Consider the following 21,527-nt stretch of genomic DNA (forward strand, 5'->3'; position numbering starts at 1 on the left):
TTCTGTCTTCAAGTGATTAAATGACTGAATAAAACAAGAACAGCTTTGTACTTTTTACTGCCTCCTCTGTTCAGACGGTCAGATGGAGAGGAAGACAGAGGAAGAAGAAGAGAGTAGGAAGAGATAACAGAGGAAAGGAAGCAGTGAAGGAGCGTCTCCTCACCTGGTTGCTCCTGGCCATTTTCTCCACGTCCACGTCCTGGACCGCAGACCTGGGTTTCTTCGGCTTCAGCTTGAACACCTCTCCCTGAAACGAGACAGAAAGAGGCGACAGCACGGTGAGGAGCAGACTGAAAACAGCAGACCACAAAGTCGCTCGCTCAGAGTTTGTGCAGATCTCCAGATCTTTCCACAACAAAGTCGAAACTTCCATAATAAAAAATGTTATTCCTTCCTGGTGTGTTAAAGCTGTTCTTCATCTTGGGAAAAGGTCATGACTGTGTGTTGAAAACAGTTGAAAACCACCAACTAATGTTAGCAATGCATGAAAAAAATCCATTCTGGCATATTTCTGTAAACTGGAACATGTGAAATTCTCTGAAATTCTCTGATATTCCCTGACGTTCCACAGAAAAATAACCAAATTCCCCATCTTTTGCAATCCTGACTACAGATTTCTTAATTCCAAGATATATTCCATAAACTGCAGTGAACTGGTCTGATCGCCACCTAAGACAACGCAGACACTGATTTATTGATCCTACAGCTTTTCTGGTAAGTAAACTGTGGAACAAACTGTTTGAGGAAACAGGTTAAGCAGACTCTGCAGCTGGAGACTTTCAACATAAAACAATCATAACAAATCAATCATTTATTGGTTTTGGAGGGAGAGAAAGCACGACCCTCGGAGGGGAGAGGATGCAGCTCCCTTTGTGTTGTTGTTCATCAGACTTTTTGGAAACGGTATTGCAAAGACAAACTGCACGCGGCCGTTTTTGGATCGTGTCAGGTTTTGACACCTGCGTCCTTGAGACCTGCTAAAACTGGACAAAACTGAAAAATATCTGAGCATCAGTGACAAACGAGCGTTGTTTCCGTCAGTCCTGTCTGTTTACAGATGCATAACTTTTGATTAATGACGGCGATGTGTCAAGGCTGATTTATAGTTCTGTGTCAAAGTGTCACTGCAGTTAAACAAAGGAACACATGAAGAGGGAAGAGACAGCACACCATAGTGACACAGCTGCAAATCTGCACCAGTGACAGACTGTAGTGCCACTGATACTGAAGTCAATGGGACGGGGCGAGGAAAATCCCACTATAAACCAGTATAGCTACAGACAAAAAAAAATCCTGAAAACGAACCACTGCTCTAAAGAATATGTGAGGTGTGCACACTCTGTTCATATAAATGCCACTTTATGTGCCCTGGTATCTCACCTGGTACAGCACGTAGTGCTGGGCGGTATACCGGTTCATACCGAATACCGGTGTTATTTTTGTTTATGATATGAATTTTTCAGATACCCCAATACCGGTGTGTGTGTGTAGCGCACATAACGTTGGGAACAGCACACGGAACGTAGCGCCGCAGGACATCGTTGGAGGGGGGACTGTTTTTGCAGTTGCACTCACTAAGCAGTGGGGACTCAGAAAATGAAGCTGAAGAACTTTTCCCAAAAAGAGGAGCTGTGTTGGCTGTTTGTCTTCGGCTTCAAAAAATCCGTCTGGCAAAGGCAGAGAAACTTTCCAGGCTTCAGCAGCGCACTGACATAGATTGTGTAAAAAAGCGAAGAGTTGCCACTCCGCTCTATTTTCACTGGCTAACAGCAGCACACTGGCTTAACTTGTCTATTCAGAGAAGAGGTATCACTTCGGCTTATTTTTCAATCTATGTTATCACATGCATACTACTGCTCATTCATTGGTAGCTGAATTGTTAGGTCTATTTGATAAGTAATTCACATTTTTAAAATGATAATAATAATTTAACATATTGTTAAATCAGTCAAATCAGTCTGCATATTAATGCAAGTGGCCTTAAATTTGCATTATAAAAAGGTTCTGTATTTTGACTGCAACTGTCATGCATTCTGATTCCTTCACTTCATTAGAATCATGAGTGCCACCTCTTTGCATCATTTTGTGTTGCCATGGAAACCTGTATTAATACTAGGGTGGACAACTGGACATTAAGGTCCAGTTGTCTGGACCTTAATGTCCAGTATTCATTCCTCATGACAGTAAAATAGGTCATTCTAAGTTAATTTACTGCAGTAATTCTTCTCTAAATCATTAGAAAATGTGGTTAACACCCAGTCGTGCATGAAAAAAGAAAATACCGTGATATACCGTGAAACCGATATAATTGTGAAAAATACCGTGACGTACATTTTTGGTCATACCGCCCAGCACTAACAGCACGTACCACTTATCAAGGCTAAGTCCTGACCGCAGCGTCCTGGGTTTGAATCTGAGCCCAGGCTGTTTTCTGTCTCCCGACTGTTATTATCAAATAAAGTAGAAATGCCAAATAAATAATCTTAAAAAAAAAAGTACAATCTTATGTCTAATTTCAGTTAGTTAGAAACAGACAAATGACTCATAATCCTGACACCTGGCGTGATAAAGAAGGCATAAAACCCATTCAAAACAATGACAACTGCACAGATTTTTCCATAAACGGCACCGACTTTAGCTCACGTGCTGCTCCATGACGTGTTGCTGCATCCTTTTTGTCCTTGCTGGCTCCATGTTGTGTCTTCACTATCAGTGCAAATGATCAGCAGATGAAGCAGAAAAAGTAAAAACTGGCCAAGCGTCTTCACTTGCCTCACTCTACGTTTTTGTTGACCTGCATGCAGCTGCAGCAGCAGGAACCTGAGACGCCTCCCGAGAGGCTACAGAGGCACTTTGACACAGAACTATAAAATGTTCTTTAACCAGCGAACAAGCTGAACTCACCTCTGTGTTGCTGCGGAGGTCAGAAGGTGCCAGAGGTTGAGGAGGCTGAGGTGGAGGGTCTGATGGTTCCTGCTTCCTCTTCTTCTCTGGTTCTTTAGCAACAGCACTCGGTCTGGAGCTGGTGTTGGGATTAGAGCTGGACTTTGATTTGAAGTCCAGGCTGGGCTTTGGACTGAGGCTCAGGCCGGGTTTACGAGGCCTGGAATCGGGGCTGAGGCTGGAGATGTGGTTGGCCTTCGGACGAACAGCGGCAACCCCGCAGAATCCAGGGCGGCGGGCGGCAAAACGAGGGACGATGGGAAGTGGAGGAATCTTAGGTCCCGGTGGCCACATGGAGGAAGAGGAGGAGGAGGAGGGCAGACCGGACGGAGCAAAAGGAGAAGGAGAAGGTAGAGTAACTCTCCCTTTTTCCTCCACTCCACCGAGCTGCTCCCTCCGCCTCTGGGCTCTAAGCAGGGCGATGTTCACGTGACGCGACGGATGTTTGTTCTTGAAGATGGGAACCAGTTTGGGAGCAGGGATCGCCGGGGTTTGACTCGGGGGAGGAAGAGAGGAGAAGGCAGAGGAGGTGGAGGAGAAGGATGAGGATGAGGTGAGGGACGCCGCTGTCTGGAAGCCTGTGAAGGAAGTGGAAAAAGACGAGGAGGAGAAGGAGGGAAGGGTTGTAGCCGCCTGGTAACCCGAGGAGCGGGCGAAAGGAGGTGAGGAAGAGAGGGAAGATGAGACAACGCCTGAGGAGAAAGACGAAGGCCGCTCTTCCTCTCTGCGACATTCCTGACTGCTTCCGTATCCACAACCCTGCGTCCACCCTGCTCCTCCCAAACTGTCCCGTCCTCCTCCGCGGCTCTGAGCTCCAGCCGGCTGGGACAGGGGGGGCCAGGCCAGCGGCTGCGACCCGAACGAGGGCCTCGTCGGTCGGGCGACAGGAGCAGGGAGCTGGGTGAGGATCGGCCGGACGGACGACGACTCACTCAGGTTGACCGGCTCACCGCTCAGCACCTGAGGATGAAGAGTAGAATATTTTAGAAATTTGCTCAAATATGGGAAATGAGATCCAGAGATCCTTGTTTCATTTTCCCACCAGGTCTGTTTTTTCTTGACGGGAAGGGCACAGCAGCAGAACTGTTCAAGAATCTGCTTTATTACTTGAAGTTTTTATGTACACCAGCTGAGCTCAACGTTAAAGAAAAACTGTTTTCCAGGAGGTAAATATAATGAAATATTGAGGTAAAAATAGAAGGGAAAAAACAGTTTAGCATTTATTATTAAATAAATCTTTCATTTCATCGTGCCTTTAAAGTCTTAAATATGTAGAAACAGTTTTTGACAGGAAAAAGAAAACATCTTAAAATCTGAAGAGAAACATTTCTGGTATTTAATACATGACAGATACAGGACTATTTCTGCACTGATTACACCACTACGTTAGCTCTCTATAAAATGTTCATAACTTTGCTTTTGCTATTTTTACACCTGAAACACTTTTTGAATCTTTAGTTTCATGTATAGTTTAACTTCTGAGGTATTTTCTTAAGACGTCCTTCGAATGAGAAAGATGAGAAAAGAACTTTAATTAATATGATGAATGGAAGAATGAATAAACATAATAAGTATAATAAAATAAAGATGAGAAATAACTTGCAATGAGCCCCAAACACAATAAATATTTTGGTTTTTGCCATGTGAGCAGCTGATCCTCCTCACGATGAGAAACACCTCAGTTTCACTTTCTGCTCCTCTCCGACTCCGACTTCATCAAAACGAGCTCTCAGGATGAAAAACAACTTTAATTCCACCGGTTTCATTAAAATGTTACAGTCAGAAATTTATAGTTTCATCTATAGTGAGACTTCATTGAAAACTCGGTACTTCCTGAGAGCTCCCGAGACAAGAGGCAAATTGATTTCATAAAACAACCGTTTGATGAAATGAGCCCTGACGGCGATAAACACTTTACTCATCCCGTCTCGCGGCTGCACTTCAATCAACTGAGCGCTCAGAAAGGTGAAAAATGGCTTTCATCTCACCTGTTCTGTCTAAACGCCGTGCAACATGACTAGTTTTAATCTGTAACCTTCGTTTGAAGATAAGCACGTCTTGAATGCCCTCAGAAAGACCTGAAATGTGTCTTACTCCACTTCTCTTTCACTGAAATGAAACCTTGAGATGATAAGGGAAAAAAAATGCCTCCTCATTTTCATGGAAATACCAAAGCCTGGTGCTTTTGTTCATCACCAGTCATACATATAGATCGTCTTTACCGTGAGAAGAATCTCCAACCTCTATTTGGAGAAAATGAATCGACGATTTCAGAAACTCCATTTCTGTCTCCTTCAGTGAGCAACTTTTCCCCCGACCTCTAGATCAAGCAAATGAATCCTAAAGATGAGAAGCAGCTTTCCCTCACATAACCGAGAGAGACAGACCTCCGCTTCATGAAAATGATTTCTCAAGACGATGAGAGGAATCTGTCCTTCCTTATCTTTGTCTCATAACACCGTCCTCACACACTTTACTGGGCGGAAAGTCTCCCAACATCCGTTTTTCCTTTCCCCACCTCAACCTCCAGATACTGACATACAGTGATGCCTCTCTTTGTGTGTGTGTGTGTGTGTGTGTGTGTGCGTGTGTGTGTGTGTACATTACAGTGTGGATTGGGCCACATATTTTTGTCCAAGCCCAAGGGCATGGTAATCGAACCCTAACCCCGTCATTCTTTTTTTTTTGGTGACCAAACCCGAGCCCCAGATTTTGCTCGTCCTCCATCACCAGGTTACGTTTACCGCCTGAAACAGCCGGCGTGTTGCCTTCACTGTCGTCACGTAAAGTCCAGCACTGCACAGGAAGCTGCCCAGAACAGGCAGCAGGTCCATCATATCTTATATATTTTACTCCAGAATTTCACTAAAACAATGCAGACGTGACCAAATCCAATCCGAACCCAAACATAATTTCTAAAGTTTTTGTCAGAACCCGACCTGACCAGATGGGGCCTGTCGGATCTGTATTGTACGTCACTGACTTCTGAGAAAGAAAGAAAAAGAAAGAATGAAAGACAGAGAGAAAGAGGGAGGAAACATGAAAGGGAGTAGCAACGAGACAAAAAGAATGAACAAAGAAAAAGGAAAGACGTAAAGATAACAAAAGTCAAAGTAAAGACATGAAAGGAAAAAAGAAAGGGGACAAAAGAGACGACTGAAAAAAAGAGGGATGAAGAAACAAAAATGGGACGGCCCACAGAGAGAAAAAAGAGGGAAAGTATGAAGAAGGAAAGAAAGAATGAAAGAAAGAAAAAAATGTCAAAAACAGGAAAAAGCAAAGAGAGCAAGAAGGGATAAACAAGGAAAGAAAAAATGAAGGAAGAGGTGAAAGGAGGTACAGAGAAGGAAAGATAAAAGACAAAGTAATAAAAGAAAAAGAAGGGATGAAAGAACAAAAAAGGAATAAAGGACTACCGAGAGAAAAAAGAATGAGAGAGAGAGAGAGATCCATCCATCTTTCCAGCTCCTTTGTCTTTTTTCATTCTCTCAGTGTTTTTTCATTCTGGACAGAGGTGATACATCAGAGCAGACAACAGGAGCTGTTTCCTCGTGTGTGTGTGTGTGTGTGTGTGTGTGTGTGTGTGTGTGTGTGTGTGTGTGTGTGTACCTGTGCTGATGCGGCGCTGCTCAGCCCGGCTGTGTAGTAACAGGGTTTGCTGGTCAGGCGAGCGGGGAAGCCACACACACCGTGCAGCCGCTCCCTGACGTCGGACACGAAGGAGCCGAGCGCCCCCTGCAGGTCGACCCTGGGACCGCGCTGCACCGGCTGCAGCCTGATGCAGCTCAGAGGGTAACTGCACAGCACGGCCGCTAAAGAAACAGTTCACCCAAAATACAAACACAGAGACGGATCACCCGGATACTTTCAGACCAAAATTTCCATGTGAGAAAACAGAGACAGCTCTCTCTCCGAAAGCAGATAAAACAGATACGAGAGAAAGGAAGTGAAGTGAAAACTGTCACTGGGAACTATTTCCTGCCGAGGAACACCAGCAAACTGTATCCATCCACCTTTAATTTCAGCTCTGTGCCATGTTAGTTCTGCTTCATTCAGTTCTATGTTCTTCTGGGTTTTTACTTGGGTTCAGATGTAATTTTATCATTATTTTAGGTGGGGTGGGATATAATACTATACAGTATAATAACATAAAACTAACAGCTCAAGAGGTGTTTTGTGTTTGTTTGTATGATAAGTAGAGTGCAATAAAAACAAGAAATCCTAAATCTGAAAATGCATTTACATCAATTTTTCTATGAACATGGCCCAAAAATAACCGTCTGTTACCCGTCATACAAACAAAATTGTGAAAACTACAAACTGTATATTTTTATTTTACTTGATAATTTTCGGTTTTTGAGTCTCATTTTATTTTTATTTCAGTTTAAAACAACGTCTGTCAACAGCTACTTTTGGTGTTAGAGTTTAGTTTAATGACCTCGCTGTGGACCGACAACAGGGCTGCCATTCAGTGTGGTGTGTTTTGTAGAATACAAACTTTACTGTCCACCCATGTGGACGTGTGAAGATGTGTGTGTGAAGGTGTGTGTGTGTGTGTGTGTCGGTCAAGGATACGTGAAGAGTCTCTCTCCCACTAGTTTGAAGTAGACACTGCAGTACACCGCCTCCTCCTCTGCTAGGTCAGGGAGTCTGTAACCATACTGGAGGACACACACACACACACACACACACACACACACACACACACACACACACACACACACACACACACACACACACACACACACACACACACACACAGGGTTTCTATATCACCTATGGGTATGCATGAGTTTCTAAGAGTGTAACAGAAAAAGAAAACGTGACAGTGTTGACATGAACATTTGCGCTACACTGAAAAATAAAATAAAATAAATGAAAAACTAACTAAATAAAAAGACATCTTATCTTGTATTTCAATGTGACCTCAGTACTGATGGAGCTCAGTGTGAAAAAATATTGTAAATTAAAATATTACAGAAGGCTTTGAAACGCATTGAGCCTGGGCCTACAACTATCAATTAATCTTTAATCTTTAATCTTTAATTAATCAGCAATGAAAAAATCCAAACTATTAGTTGGACAAGAGTACCTGATAAATGACTAAAAAATAATTATCAAAATGATCAGTTTTCCACTGATTGGCTAATCGATTTACTGACTCATTGTGTGACATTTTTTATTTTCTCGTGGTTTTTATTCTTGAGGTTTTAGAAGAAAACTCCTGTATAAAAGACACAACACACCTGAGGAATGTCTTCAGTTGCACAGTGTGTGTGTGTGTGTGTGTGTGTGTGTGTGTGTGTGTGTGTGTGTGTGTGTGTGTGTGTGTGCGTGTACCAGGCGGCTCCAGTGGCTCTGCAGATCAGTGTAGCTCCTGAAGGGGCCGTCTTTGGGCAGCTGACGGCTGATGGAGATAATCTGACCTTTCTTCATGCTGAACGCACACACACACACACACACACACACACACACACACACACAAAATCACTGAACTGAGTCAAAGTGAGAAAAGGTGAAATAAACAGGTGCTGGACAGAGCCCTGCTATTTAAACAGCTACAGCTCCCCCTGCTGGTCACGCTCAGTACAACACACCCTGCTGGGGTGCTGCTGCAGGTTTGTTTGCACTGGTTTCTGGTAAATCCCCAAATTCACCGGCACCTGCAACTATTTCACCAATCAGCTACGTTTTCAGCGCAGTGAATTAAACTGAAGACACACACCAAGCTTTATTGTATCTGTTTAGATGTATATTTTGTGTTTAAGTTGTTTATTTCATCATTTTGTGCTCAGTTTTCTATTCTCCTCTATCTTTGTTGTTATCCCCTCATCTCTGCGGTGTTTCTGCATTGCTCTTCCTAGAGATCACCTGTCAATCAAACAGACTGGGCGGGGCTTGGACAGACAGTGGAGGAGATTTATGAACTGATTTCTATTTTATAGCTTGAATCACTGCTGTGCCTAAAGGTGGTTTTAAAGCAAAGTTACCTGGGTAAAGTAGTTCCAGAGATGACTTTTCAGGGAGCTAAAAGGTTCCTCCAGCCTGCTGTTGTCTGCGTTTCCACCACAGACCCACGAAGGCAAATTAATCCGCTGACGCATGAAAATGTGATGTTTTGACATGTTTACACGTCATTTTTACACTCGTGAAGTATCAGTCTACTTGTCATTTTTTACAGTTTTTTCTTTCATCCTGATAAGTAATGAAACTAAGAGCGCCTGTCTCCACAGTAAACCACCTGTTGAGTGTTTGATGGTTATTTATTTATTTGTGCTTTAGAACATAACTGCTGTTTAAAAATAAGAGAGAAAATAATGTTTTATTTCACTCATTCTGTGGCTTTCTCATGCACAGCTCCACCGTGCTTTCTCTCTCTCTCGTGCAAGCTCGCTCGCCCATGCTCCCAGCTCTCTCTCTTTCTTTCTCTCATTTTTTTTTTTTTTAAATGAGTCAGGAAGCTGATAGCAAAGTCTCACTTTACTTTGATCGTTATCAATCAAAGCTAATGGACTGCATTTTCTATGGCGCTTTTCTAGTCGACTGACGACTCACAGCACTTTACAATGTTTTCCACACACTCACACACTGATGGCAGCGGATGGCGTGCGAGGTGCCAAGCTGCCCGTCAGGATCAGGGAGGGGTTCAGTGTCTTGCTCAAGGGCACTTTGGCATGCCTCCTGAGAGACACCGTCCAAAAAGTCCTCCTCTTGTCCTAAACCGCTCCGATACTAGAGACACTCTTCGTTTTATGAATGAAGTGAAACACAAGTTGAAGCAGCCACACTGTGTGTGTGTTCGACCAATCAGTGACGATCATCCCTGTAAGCCCCACCCCGCAAAGTTCCTGGCCTTTTGCAAAGTACTACTACAACCACAAAGTACCCTGGGGTAAAAAATGTTCCAAGGAGCTAAATTTGGACTTTGGTCCCCATGCTGGAAAACAGGCAGTTCCTCCAAATGTTCCTTGAGGAAAGTTCTTGTGGTCCAAAACTCGCCTTAAGTGTCCCTCCTTGTTTACATGGAACACCTGAGCTCCTGGTGAAAGTGATGAGACCGTCCAGCAGGTGGCGTCGTCCTACCTGGGCAGGACGTGGCACCAGATGGTTCCTCCAGCAGAGAAGGTGTGCAGGACGGAGTCAGGCTGGCTGCAGAAGTTCCTCAACACCAACGGAGGCAGCTCAAAGTCCTCCAGCTGACACACACACACACACACACACACACACACACACACACACACACACACACACACACTAATGCAGACATAGCATACAGACACACACACACAGGCTGTTGTGAGTGTGTGTTCACTTACCGTAGGTGGAGGCAGTCTGACAGTGCTGGCTTCAACGCTGATGCATAACTGGTTCTCACTGGTGCTCAGCTCCATGCCTGACACACACACACACACACACACACACACACACACACACACACACACACACAGTATGCTAAATTCACAAGGGGTCAGTACTGCAGCCGATCTTATTGGATGAGGCCCGGGCAAACCTTGAAAGTTTGTGGATTTAAGAAAAAATAAATAAATAAATAAATAAATAAAATTAATTGACGACCTTGAACATATCTGATTTATTGATTAAAAGGTTTGGTCTTCATCAATGAGCCTCTACACTCACTTTTCTTCAGCCTCCTAAGGAAAATCCTGAGATGGAGATGTGCATCGATACAGCTGCTGATCCTCCCTCTGTGATGTCTAAACATTTCAATATAATCTAATCTAAAACAGCTGAATCTAATCTAATCTAAAATCTCCTAATGTAATACAATCTTATCTGATCTAAAATAGCCTAATTTGATCTAATCTGATCTGATCTGATTTAAAATCGCCAAATCTAAAATAGCCTAATCTAATCTAATATAACCTAAAACAGGCTAATCTAATACAGTTTGATGTAATTTAAGATCTAATCTGATATAATCTCATATAATCTGATCTAATCTGGTGAATGCTGACCTGAACTAAACTATATCATGCCAGAATCAACAAGTTATTTTCAGCAGACCACAGCGGCCGGAAATATAAATTCTAAAATTCGACCGGCTGGTTGTGACGACCATCCGCACGCTAAAATGTGAGACAGGCGTTCCTTCACAGTAAAAGCCTCATGAACACCACTCTAAATGTAATGTGTAAGCCAAAGGGTTGGCTAATCTTAATGTAAAGGATAAAGTGTGTTGGAGAGAACGTACTGACGGCGTTGAGCCTCCCGCTCTCAGTCAGAAAGTCTTTACCTGAAAAAACAAAAACAAACAAACAAACAAACAAAAACAGACAGACAAACATTACTATCAGGGTAACATAAGCCACTGCAGCACATAGAACATATAACAATACACTGCTATTGATCTTTCAGGGCTGCACACCGCAGAGGAATCCCTCATAAAAATGACCTGTGAAGCTTCTGTTCTGATAAATAAATGCTTGTTTTGGTGGCAGGTAAAGCTCAAAATTAATAGGACCAATTAACTGTTTTATTCTTCTTTTTTTTCTTTCTTGCTTTATTGAACAGGGTGCAGTGTGGAGAGAGAAGACAGATACAAGGCTAATATCCACTCATGCCCCTTTTCCACCAGAAAACGAAGAACCGGTTTGCTTTTCCACCGGTCAAGAGCAAAGTGGAGCCAATTCAGAGCCACGTCATGACGTCATCGGAAAACGTGATGACGGGTGCGCGAGACGCCCGCTCAGAATCCCAATAACCACCATGAATGAATGAATGAATGATACTTTATTAATCCTTTGCAGGAAATTACATTGTCACGGCAGCTTCATCACTTCAACACACATAAAACTGCACACTCATACTATATAGTGGTTGCAGCGTCTCTGTCTCTGTCCGCCCGTCCTGCCCTGAAGCCGGTGAAACTGATCAGTGAGTCGGGGATGATGTTCGTGAGCCGCGTCTCAGTCAAGCATATAACGCTGCTTTCCCGATACAGTTTCTGGCCCCGGGTGGAGCAGGATCTGGATTTATTAGCGATGCAAATACTGCTTGTGTCTTTACAAGCCTACATTTCAATACAGAGGCGAAAAACACAATTATTGCCGGCTACCTGTCGGATTCGTGATCGGAACGAATGACAGCGATGTTTAGTTATAAAACGGGTGCTCCTCATCCTTAAATGTAATTTGCTGAGCCGCGTTCCATGCCGTTGTAAAATCAGTATAACCCACGGCTTCTCGGGGATTATTGTTTATGTTTATAGCGTTCGCAGTTCCTGTTTTGTTTTGTAAACCCGCCCACCAATGACGCAGTGGGCCGCTTCATCGGTTCTTTCTCTGGCTCCTATTTAGCCCCTGCTCGGAGTCGGTGCTTGCCTAGCACCAGTTTGGAACCAGTTTGGCACCAGTTTGGCCCCAGCTTGGGTGGTGGAAAACCAAAAAACTGGTGCTAAATCAGGCACCGGCTCCGAACCAGCCCTGGTGGAAAAGGGGTATCAGTGTCACTTTATCAGGTCCACCTGTCCAGTTTAATGCAGTTCAGGTGAGCAGCTCTGCCATAAATTCCACCTTTTAACAAAGTTTATCATGTTCAGTTTGTGTTGACATTGTGCAGAATGTGTCACTTTAATTCTGTGTTTATTACTGAAGTTGTACTTTGCAGAGGTCTGCTACTGCATTATACTGAGAGGTGTTTCTGATTTTTTGTCCCTATGTATTCATATACAATGAGGGGGGGACAGAATAGTGGAAACAGCTGTCAGTAAACTCACTGCTGGATAAAAATTATGTGTAATAACCAAGAGGAAACATCCCTCACTTCATTAGTTATCAAATAGAGGCGATGTTCTTACTTTTTTTCTCTACCAAACTGTCCCAGGAGGGCGCTACATACAAACAGCGTCTTTCGGAAGCAGAGCTCTCGGTTTTCTGTTATTTTGAGAAGCGGACGAGAAGCAGATTGACACTTTTTTGTTTCTGTCACTAAACCTGCCAGCAGAATTTACTCATGTCCAAGGACAGAGCGAGACCTTCCCTGGTCTCTTATCATCAAACACCAACACACACTGAGCCCCAAGGAAAACACACACACTCGGCTCATACAGAAACACGATGCACAGCGGTGTTCACCTCTGTCATTAAAGCACTGCTCCCACCTGACTGGACTTCTTCCTGCGTACTACAGATGGGTTTGCAGCTTTTATTACAATACCAGATATTGTTTGTTTTTTTTTGTTTTGTTTTTTTTTTGCTTAGTCTTTAGTGTTCGCTAGATTTTTTCAGGGGGAGTATTTTGAAGTAAGCACTGCCTAAATATTACAAGTTACTCCCAACAAATAGAAGTGGTAGTTTTAAGGTTTACTCTTGTAAAATCTACCTTTTTATTTACTTTACGTTACTGGGAGAGTAGATTCCCAACGGGCCGGGGGCAGGTTTGGACAAAAATTTAAAACGTTATGTTCAGATTCGGTCACGTAGGTGTTATTTTAGTGAAACTCTCACGTAAAATAAAAAAAAAAAAAAACGATGGACGTCTGTTCTGGGCAACTTCCTGTAAAGTACTTGAGTTTACATGATGACACTTAAGGCATCACGTAGGCTATTTCGGTATCGGTGCTCTGGTACCGTATTCAACTCATCATGAATATTTTTAAGGACGTGCGGAAGCCCTGAGAGTTCCAGACGTGTCGAAGCGCTAACATTAATTTTGTTGTATTTATTTAATTGAGAGAATTAGATGGACGTTTGTTTTGTGCTCAGGAAGGAAGCAGATTCAGTTTTTTATTTCCTCTGAGCCGCGTGACGATCCAGGCAGGAAAATAATCAACAGAAGTTTCTGAGCAGCTCTGGCAGCCAAACAACCAACATGGAGATCCTATTCTGTTCTTCTTCTACTCATTTGTACTTACCCTCTACTTATTTGTACTTTTTGTATATTGTTGTATATTGTATACAGGTTGTTCATTGTATATAGGAATGTCATATATCCTTTCTATTTTATCTTTATTTTTATTTTATTTTATTATTATTATCGTTACTATTATTATTATTATTATTGTTATTATTATTAATAATTTTTATTTTTTACTTGCACAGTGCTGGAGTTGTTGCAATTACATTTCACTGCTGCTGTACCTCTACATTCATGCATGTGACGAATAAATCTTGAATCGTGAATCTTGATGTGCAACTGGGCAGTGAATTTAAGGATTTAACAGCCAAAAAATGTTGTAAAAATGATGGAAATGTTGAAAAAAAAAAAAAAAAAAAAGTAGGGTCACACTCTGTCAAATGCCCTGACTTTGCTCTGACATGAGTTGTTGTTGTTGTTTTCTTGACCAAAATTTTAAAACAATTCCATATTTTAGGTCTTCTGAAACTTTATTATTCAAGTTTATTCATACGGGAAAAGGGAACACAGCAGAATATAAATTTTATGCTTTCTTGTTTGGTGAATAACTGATTTTTTTTTTTTTTTTTTTTTTTTTTTTTTTTTTTATGTGTGATATTATCTGTGATATTCTAAGGCCTGTCCTGACAAATTATTAAATTCTTTCCCTGACTTAAAGACTTTCCCTGTCTGGCAGCCAACAGTTATTTCAATATCAGACTGGGTCCAAGGTGAAATCTAGGCTGGGCTGGGTGGCGCAACACGGATCTGTTTATCAAAAGCCATACACACACACACACACACACACACACACACACACACACACACCTCCAAAGCAGCCTTGGACCTAAGAAACTTCACACACCCCGTCTGAAAGTCTGAAAGCAGCGATTATAGGTTGGACTTTGCAGTGAAGAGAAAACTCAGCAGAAACGCCGACAGCACAACCGCTGTGCATTTTTTAAAATGAAAAACTATAGGAAACACACACACACACACACACACACACACACACACACACACACACACAGCGTACCAGAGACGAGGTACAGTCCGGCCTTGTTCCAGCTGGGAGCCAGTCTGGTGGTCAGAGAGTAGGACACACAGCTCTGGAGAATACCTGGCAACACACACCGAGGAGGACCCAGCTACACACACACACACACACACACACACACACACACACACACACACGTACAGGCATGGTGGCAAACACATACAAACAAGAAAAGAGAAAATGAGAGGGAAGGTGAAAAGAGCAGCATCCAGGACAAAATGACACTGAAGCTGAAATGATTATATTGATTAGCTGATCAACAGAAAATGAATAGATTATAAATGTGATAATCAATGAACGGTTGTAGTCATTGATCAAGCAAAACCGTCAAACCGACTCCAGCTTCACTAAAATGTTCAGATTGTCTTCCTTTCATATCTTTATAAAATTAATTCTTTGGGATTATTTGGGTGATATTTAAATGATTAATCAATAACCGACAAAAACAACCAGTAGATTAACGGGCAATGAAAATAATAATTGATTGCGGCTCTGATCTGATCATCATTGTGGACGGTGGAGGTCCAGTAAGTTAAACACACAGCAGCGTGTTACACATGAGTAACAACGACATTAGCTGAGGCTCTGTTCCTGTTAGCCCTTCGACACCTGAGCAGATTCATTTGATTTCCTTCAAAAACACGGGAGGAAAAAGGCAATGAGCAACTTAAAAAGAAATGACTCGAAGAATAGCAAAAAAAAAAATTGTAATAAATTACGGAACGAGTTGCTTCGTGACGCAACAAAATAAACGTCAGAACAAAACACGGAACGACAGACGTTTTTCTACAGTCGCACGATCTCTATCGCCATAACGCACAGCCCTCGGAGGCTGTGAAAGATTTTCAGCACCTGTCTATCATCAGTCTGTCAGCTACTTGTCCCATCAGTCCATCCACTCATCAATAAAACTGATCAATCCACTGATCAGTCCCACCTGCAGGCCGTGTCTCTGCCCGAAAGCCTGGACGATGCCTCTCTTGAGAAACGGCGTCTGAAAAGAAAGAAAAGAGCATCGATCGTCAGCGTACAGCAGAAACAAAGAAAAAAAATTAAACTAGAGATGCTATATTAGAAATGTCACAGAGATAAAATGTTGATTACGTGTGTTTCCACGGATAAAAGGCTTCCTCTAATGCAGAACATCAAAGAAATAACATCACGTCAGTGTTTACTCAGCAGTCTCTGGTTCATTTTTTCATAATTTCATTGAAAGGTGAAAGAATTTTACTGCAACACTGAGGAACCTGCAGCATCTATTTCTCATCAGGTTTTGTGAGAATGAAATGCATCACACTTTTGCACAGAAATATATATATAGATGCAAATCACGATAAAGACGGGAAACTTCAGATCTATTCTGTTAAAATGTCAAACACATTCAAAATTGCTTTCATAAGCTTTTTAAGTGCTGCAAAAGATTATATTCTCATTGTTTTTATGTCAGTCTCTTTTCCTTTTTTTGGAATGAAATGTTTTCATAAGCCGCTTATTTTGTTGGTTTATATTCACTTGCTAAAATTGCACTTCCTGTTCCACGTCGTGTTAATCTGATAAAGTTTTGTTTGGAAAAGCTGAACGAGTTAACTCCCTCGGCAGGGCTGTGAGTGAGCGCAGAGGCAGACAGCTTCTTGACATATTTATGTTCCAGAGGGTAATAATGTGGGTTGTTAGCAGCAGATTCACTCTTCCTGTGTGCATGCGTGTGTGTGTGTGTGTGTGTGTGTCAGTCATCTGGCTTCGTTCCGGATGGGAGACGAGCAGAGACAGAGAATGTGAGGAATTCAGACCAACTATTTTGGTTAACATAAAGCGTGTCCCTGCAAGGGAAGTGTCAGCACACACTGACTGTGCATGGCACGCTACGCCTTCTCTCTCACACACACACACACACACACACATACACACACAATCTCCAAATCTTGCTATACATAAAAACAACTTCCCAATTTCCATCAGACATAAAATTCCCTGATTTTTCTGTGACTTTCTATAAATAAAATATTGAATTTCCATGTACCAAAGCTTTTTCCTTGCTTTTCCTTGACCAAAAGGTCTTATTTACCCTTTGAGACCCAGGAGCCTTTATTTTGAAATGTTTTATTTCACCCTCTTAACACCCTCTTACTATTTTTTTTATTTTTTTTTTATATATAATTTTTGAGCTAATTATGTGTTAGTGTTCTGGTAATTTAATTTGAAAAATAGTGTATATTTACTATAATTATACATTGTTTTCTTATCATTTGGGCCTCATTTGTGTTTCTGCTAATTGTCTGGCACTGTTTCACTAATTGTCTTGTAATTTATTTATTTATTTAGCTAATTTTCTCATCGTTTTTTTCACCCTGCCAACTCTCCTCTCCTCTCTCACCCTGCCAAGGAGCGTGATTGGTTGTAATTTATTTTCAGCTGGCAGGTTGCAGTCACTTTTTGGATGCCTCTGTTTGAAACTCTTCATGCGCGCGCACACACACACACACACACACACACACACACACACACACACACACACAGTGAGAAAGAGGAACTGATTTGAATGAAAGTGCAGGAAGGACTCACAGCAGACTATGCAAAGATCAGTCAAATCTGTCCACAATGACTGTAACTGCAACCAAAGGAGTGAGGAGATGTGTGTGTGTGTGTGTGTGTGTGTGTGTGTGTGCAGGTATGCAGTGATGTAGCGTGTCAGCAGAGGTAGCGTGCAGCGCTGCCACCGCGATCGCTGCCAAAACTCTATCAGAGCTCGTTTACAGCCGTCAATTTTACGACACTAAAATCTATAAATCTGTCAGCAGGACGAGTAATATACATTTCACTAAAATGAAAACTTCACACATACACACACACACACACACACACACACACACCAAAGGAAATGATGAGTAAAACTGTTAATAGTACAAAGACATGAAAGGAAATTTACAGGTAAAATAAAAATGGTTTTAATATTGAAGAAAATGAAATGCAAAAATAAATCATTTGATGAAGTAAATGCAGACAGGTATCAGAGCAATGGATGGTGTGTGTGTGCGCGCGTGTGTGTGTGTGTGTGTGTGTGTCTTACAGCCATGACTGCTGTGATTTCAGTGAAGGAGTCCAGAGCAGGAGAGGCCAGGATGTCAGAGTACAGCAGCACCAGCTCTCTGCATGAAAACACACACACACACACACACACACACACACACACACACACACACACACGCTGTGTTCAAGTAAGGCAGGAATAGCTATTCAAATTTCAAACTTCCACAGATGCAACGAACAAACAAATCTAACAATTACAGATTTGATGATCGGATGAAGATGATGATGATGATTATTAGTGTCATTATTTTCTGAAAAAAATAAAAACACCAAACATCGTCTGATTCCAGCTTCATAAAGATCACTGTGCCATAAAGTTTCCTTTCCTGCTGCCTGTGATGCTCAGCTTGTCTTGTTGTTGTTGGACTGGACTGCACTTTACTGACAGCTGTTTCCACTATTCTGTCCCCCCTCATTGTATATAAATAGGGAGGACAAAAAATTAGAAACCCCTCTCAATATAGTGTAGTCCAGTAGCAGACCTCTGCAAACTAAAACCTCAGCAATAAACACAGAATTAAAGTGACACATTCTGCACAACGTCAACACAGGACTGGACAGGTGGACCTGAGGAAGTAGACACTGAGTGGATATAGATATTTATATATATATCTATAGATAGATAGATTTGTTTCAAAATGCCGTAATATATATACATGATTTAGTATCATATATTTCTATTTTCAGATTTTTCTGACATACCCCTTGTAGTACCTCTGCTTACCACTAGGGGTACCGTCACTTGAGAAATGTGAGGTTAGATGACTGAGACATTTTCAGATAATTTGGTAAAAGCTGATTTGATTAAAGTTGACCTAACCTGAGCATAGTGTAGATGGGAGTTCAGAGCATGGTGTGTGTCTCTCTGTCTCTGTGTGTGTGTGTGTGTGTGTGTGTGTGTGTGTGAGCGTTCACCTGCAGATCTTCATCTGCCTGCTCCTGCTCTCCTCTTCCTCCTCCAGCAGGGACAGAGTGATGCAGCTCAGCCTGTTCAGCTCCGGCAGACTGAGGAAGAACAACGCCTGCTGCCCCACCCTGCTCATCCTGCAGGACAGACAGGCAGAGAGACAGAGAGACAGGCAGGCAGAGAGACAGACAGACAGGCAGAGAGACAGACAGGCAGGCAGAGAGACAGGCAGAGAGACAGACAGACAGGCAGAGAGACAGAGAGACAGGCAGGCAGAGAGACAGACAGGCAGGCAGACAGACAGACAGACAGACAGACAGGCAGAGAGACAGAGAGACAGGCAGACAGGCAGAGAGACAGACAGACAGACAGACAGACAGGCAGACAGGCAGAGAGACAGACAGACAGGCAGGCAGAGAGACAGACAGGCAGGCAGAGAGACAGGCAGAGAGACAGACAGACAGGCAGAGAGACAGACAGGCAGGCAGAGAGACAGACAGGCAGGCAGAGAGACAGACAGGCAGGCAGAGAGACAGACAGGCAGGCAGAGAGACAGAGAGACAGGCAGGCAGAGAGACAGACAGGCAGGCAGACAGACAGGCAGACAGGCAGAGAGACAGACAGACAGGCAGAGAGACAGACAGACAGGCAGGCAGAGAGACAGACAGACAGGCAGACAGACAGGCAGAGAGACAGACAGACAGGCAGGCAGACATGACATCAGTGGCTGGGAAACATCGGTGTGAAAAATCATTTCACAACATGTGAAGTGACAGAATGTGTAGCCCTGGGTCTCATATGTGTGTATCTGGACTTGGCAACGTGTTTCTTCATACACTTTCAAATACTAATTTCATTTGATTCTTGTTTTAAAGTAAAGACACTGAATATATACAAAATGCATCCATGTAGCCCACATTTAACATTTAACATAACAAAGCCTAATTAAAACACTGATCTTTCTGCAACTCTTAAACATTTTAAAATCAGGAATAAACTTTTCCAGACTTTCCAGGTCTGCCTCTATAAAAAAAAAAAACAGTTCTGTATATGTTCTCCCTCTCTCTCTCTCTCTCTCTCTCTCTCTCAGTCAGGGATTTTCAAACTTTTTTATGTTCCAGACGCCCAAGTTGTTTTTCTATTCATCTGTAGACCCACATTTAAAACTACTTTGCCCTTACAGAGCCTGATATAGAGACATTTTGATTTGTGTGAAGTATTAAACTGTGTTGATGCCATGCTTTAACACTGACAAATAGAACTAAAGACAGGGATGAGATTAAAATCATGTTAAAATCATCACGGGTAATGATTTCTAGTGAATTACATTGTAAAAAATGACAACACAAAATTTAAGAACTAAAAAACAATAACTATTCTTCATTTCAATGAGGACCACCAGGGGCTTCGTGGAGGTCTTCATTGTTTTTTTAGTTCTTTAATTCCCTAAAGCCCACTTTGATCACCACGTCAAGTCATATGGTCCTATAACTACAAATATTTAGTGTTGAAACAACCAGCAGTTTAATCAATGAGTTAGTGGAAAGGAAATTAATGGATAAAAATTGTGATGACTGATTAATTTGTTTTGCCACAATACATTTTACATTTAATGTAAGTGTTAGCTCCCGATTCTTTTGTTGAAAGCCCAAGAACAGACCGGAGTCAGTCTTCAATTTTCTGATGCAATATTTATTATGGTCACATATAAAGCAAGGCAGCGCTGGTCTCAGTGTGACAGAGCTCCCGCAGGATCTCAGTCAGAATTAGTGTCGATATCAGGAAATGATACACATTTATGTTCTTGGGCTTGGGCCTGCCCCGTACATAGGTTGGACTTAAACGCAACCGAGAATAATTGGCCAGTTACCCGGACATGGACAGGCCAACCACTGTCCATGCCTTGTTTCTAGAATGTGTGATGCTATGTGTGTGAATGTTGACTGGGCGTGTATCTAATGCCACAGACCTAACTAACAAAATAGAGAAAGTACATCTGGCTCCTGCTGTGTCTGTCCTCTGCTTAGCAGCCAAGCTGCCCTGAACTATGTAATACATTGGATAATGCAAGAAACATTGAAGTATACGGCCAACTGTAACAATTGTGTACATGACTGAGCTAAAGAAACATGGGAAACTTTTCCAGACTTTCCATGCCTGCTTAAGAACTAGTTAGGAGTAAAAGAAAAGAAAAGAAAAGAAAAGAAAAGAGAAAATAAGCATTGTTGCTGAACACAGTTGGACTTCAGCCTTACAGATAAGGTGAGCTAATTATCCCAAAAATTAGCTCAACTTAACCTCAATTAGTTAACCTTAGATGTTTTGACAAAATTTGTAATTTGTCACTCACCTCGTTTTTGTTTTCCTTGCCCCCTAACTACAAAACAACAACAACAAAAACTAAAAACTACCAAACTACTCAACTTACTCGCCAGTTAGCTAAAACTAGCTTAAGACTATCAGCATGCTAGCAGCTAAGTTAGCTAACAAAACTCTTTTCCCCTTTGTAGCTGGGTCACCGACTTTACAGCTATATCATAAGTACTGACAGCGGCTAGTTTGTGAGGACAAACTCTGTTTTCATAAGGAATTATCTATAAAAGCAAAGAAAATGTCATTTTCTCTCAATTTGATTAGAGCAGACCTAGCTAAAGATCGTTGCGAGGAGAGAAAAAGCAG

At 42.1% G+C, this 21,527-nt stretch overlaps 1 protein-coding gene across 1 annotated transcript in view; it reads right to left on the reverse strand.

Annotated features, from left to right (window-relative positions):
- Positions 1–21,425, reverse strand: part of c20h18orf63 (chromosome 20 C18orf63 homolog) — a 25,302-nt gene extending 3,877 nt beyond the window's left edge. Inside the window, exons 1-13 of the mRNA XM_030079464.1 lie at positions 21,199–21,425; positions 18,857–18,985; positions 17,922–18,000; positions 15,792–15,848; positions 14,834–14,945; positions 11,156–11,197; positions 10,260–10,336; positions 10,027–10,139; positions 8,284–8,380; positions 7,519–7,604; positions 6,553–6,739; positions 2,905–3,903; positions 164–247 (exon numbers count right to left, since the gene is read on the reverse strand). Coding sequence (XP_029935324.1) covers positions 164–247; positions 2,905–3,903; positions 6,553–6,739; positions 7,519–7,604; positions 8,284–8,380; positions 10,027–10,139; positions 10,260–10,336; positions 11,156–11,197; positions 14,834–14,945; positions 15,792–15,848; positions 17,922–18,000; positions 18,857–18,984 — 2,061 coding nt within the window. The 5' untranslated portion in view covers position 18,985; positions 21,199–21,425. The remainder of the gene's footprint in view (positions 1–163; positions 248–2,904; positions 3,904–6,552; positions 6,740–7,518; positions 7,605–8,283; positions 8,381–10,026; positions 10,140–10,259; positions 10,337–11,155; positions 11,198–14,833; positions 14,946–15,791; positions 15,849–17,921; positions 18,001–18,856; positions 18,986–21,198) is intronic.
- Positions 21,426–21,527: the final 102 nt, after the last annotated feature.

Source organism: Myripristis murdjan, chromosome 20, assembly GCF_902150065.1.
Source record: "Myripristis murdjan chromosome 20, fMyrMur1.1, whole genome shotgun sequence".
Classification (NCBI taxonomy): Eukaryota; Metazoa; Chordata; class Actinopteri; order Holocentriformes; family Holocentridae; genus Myripristis; species Myripristis murdjan.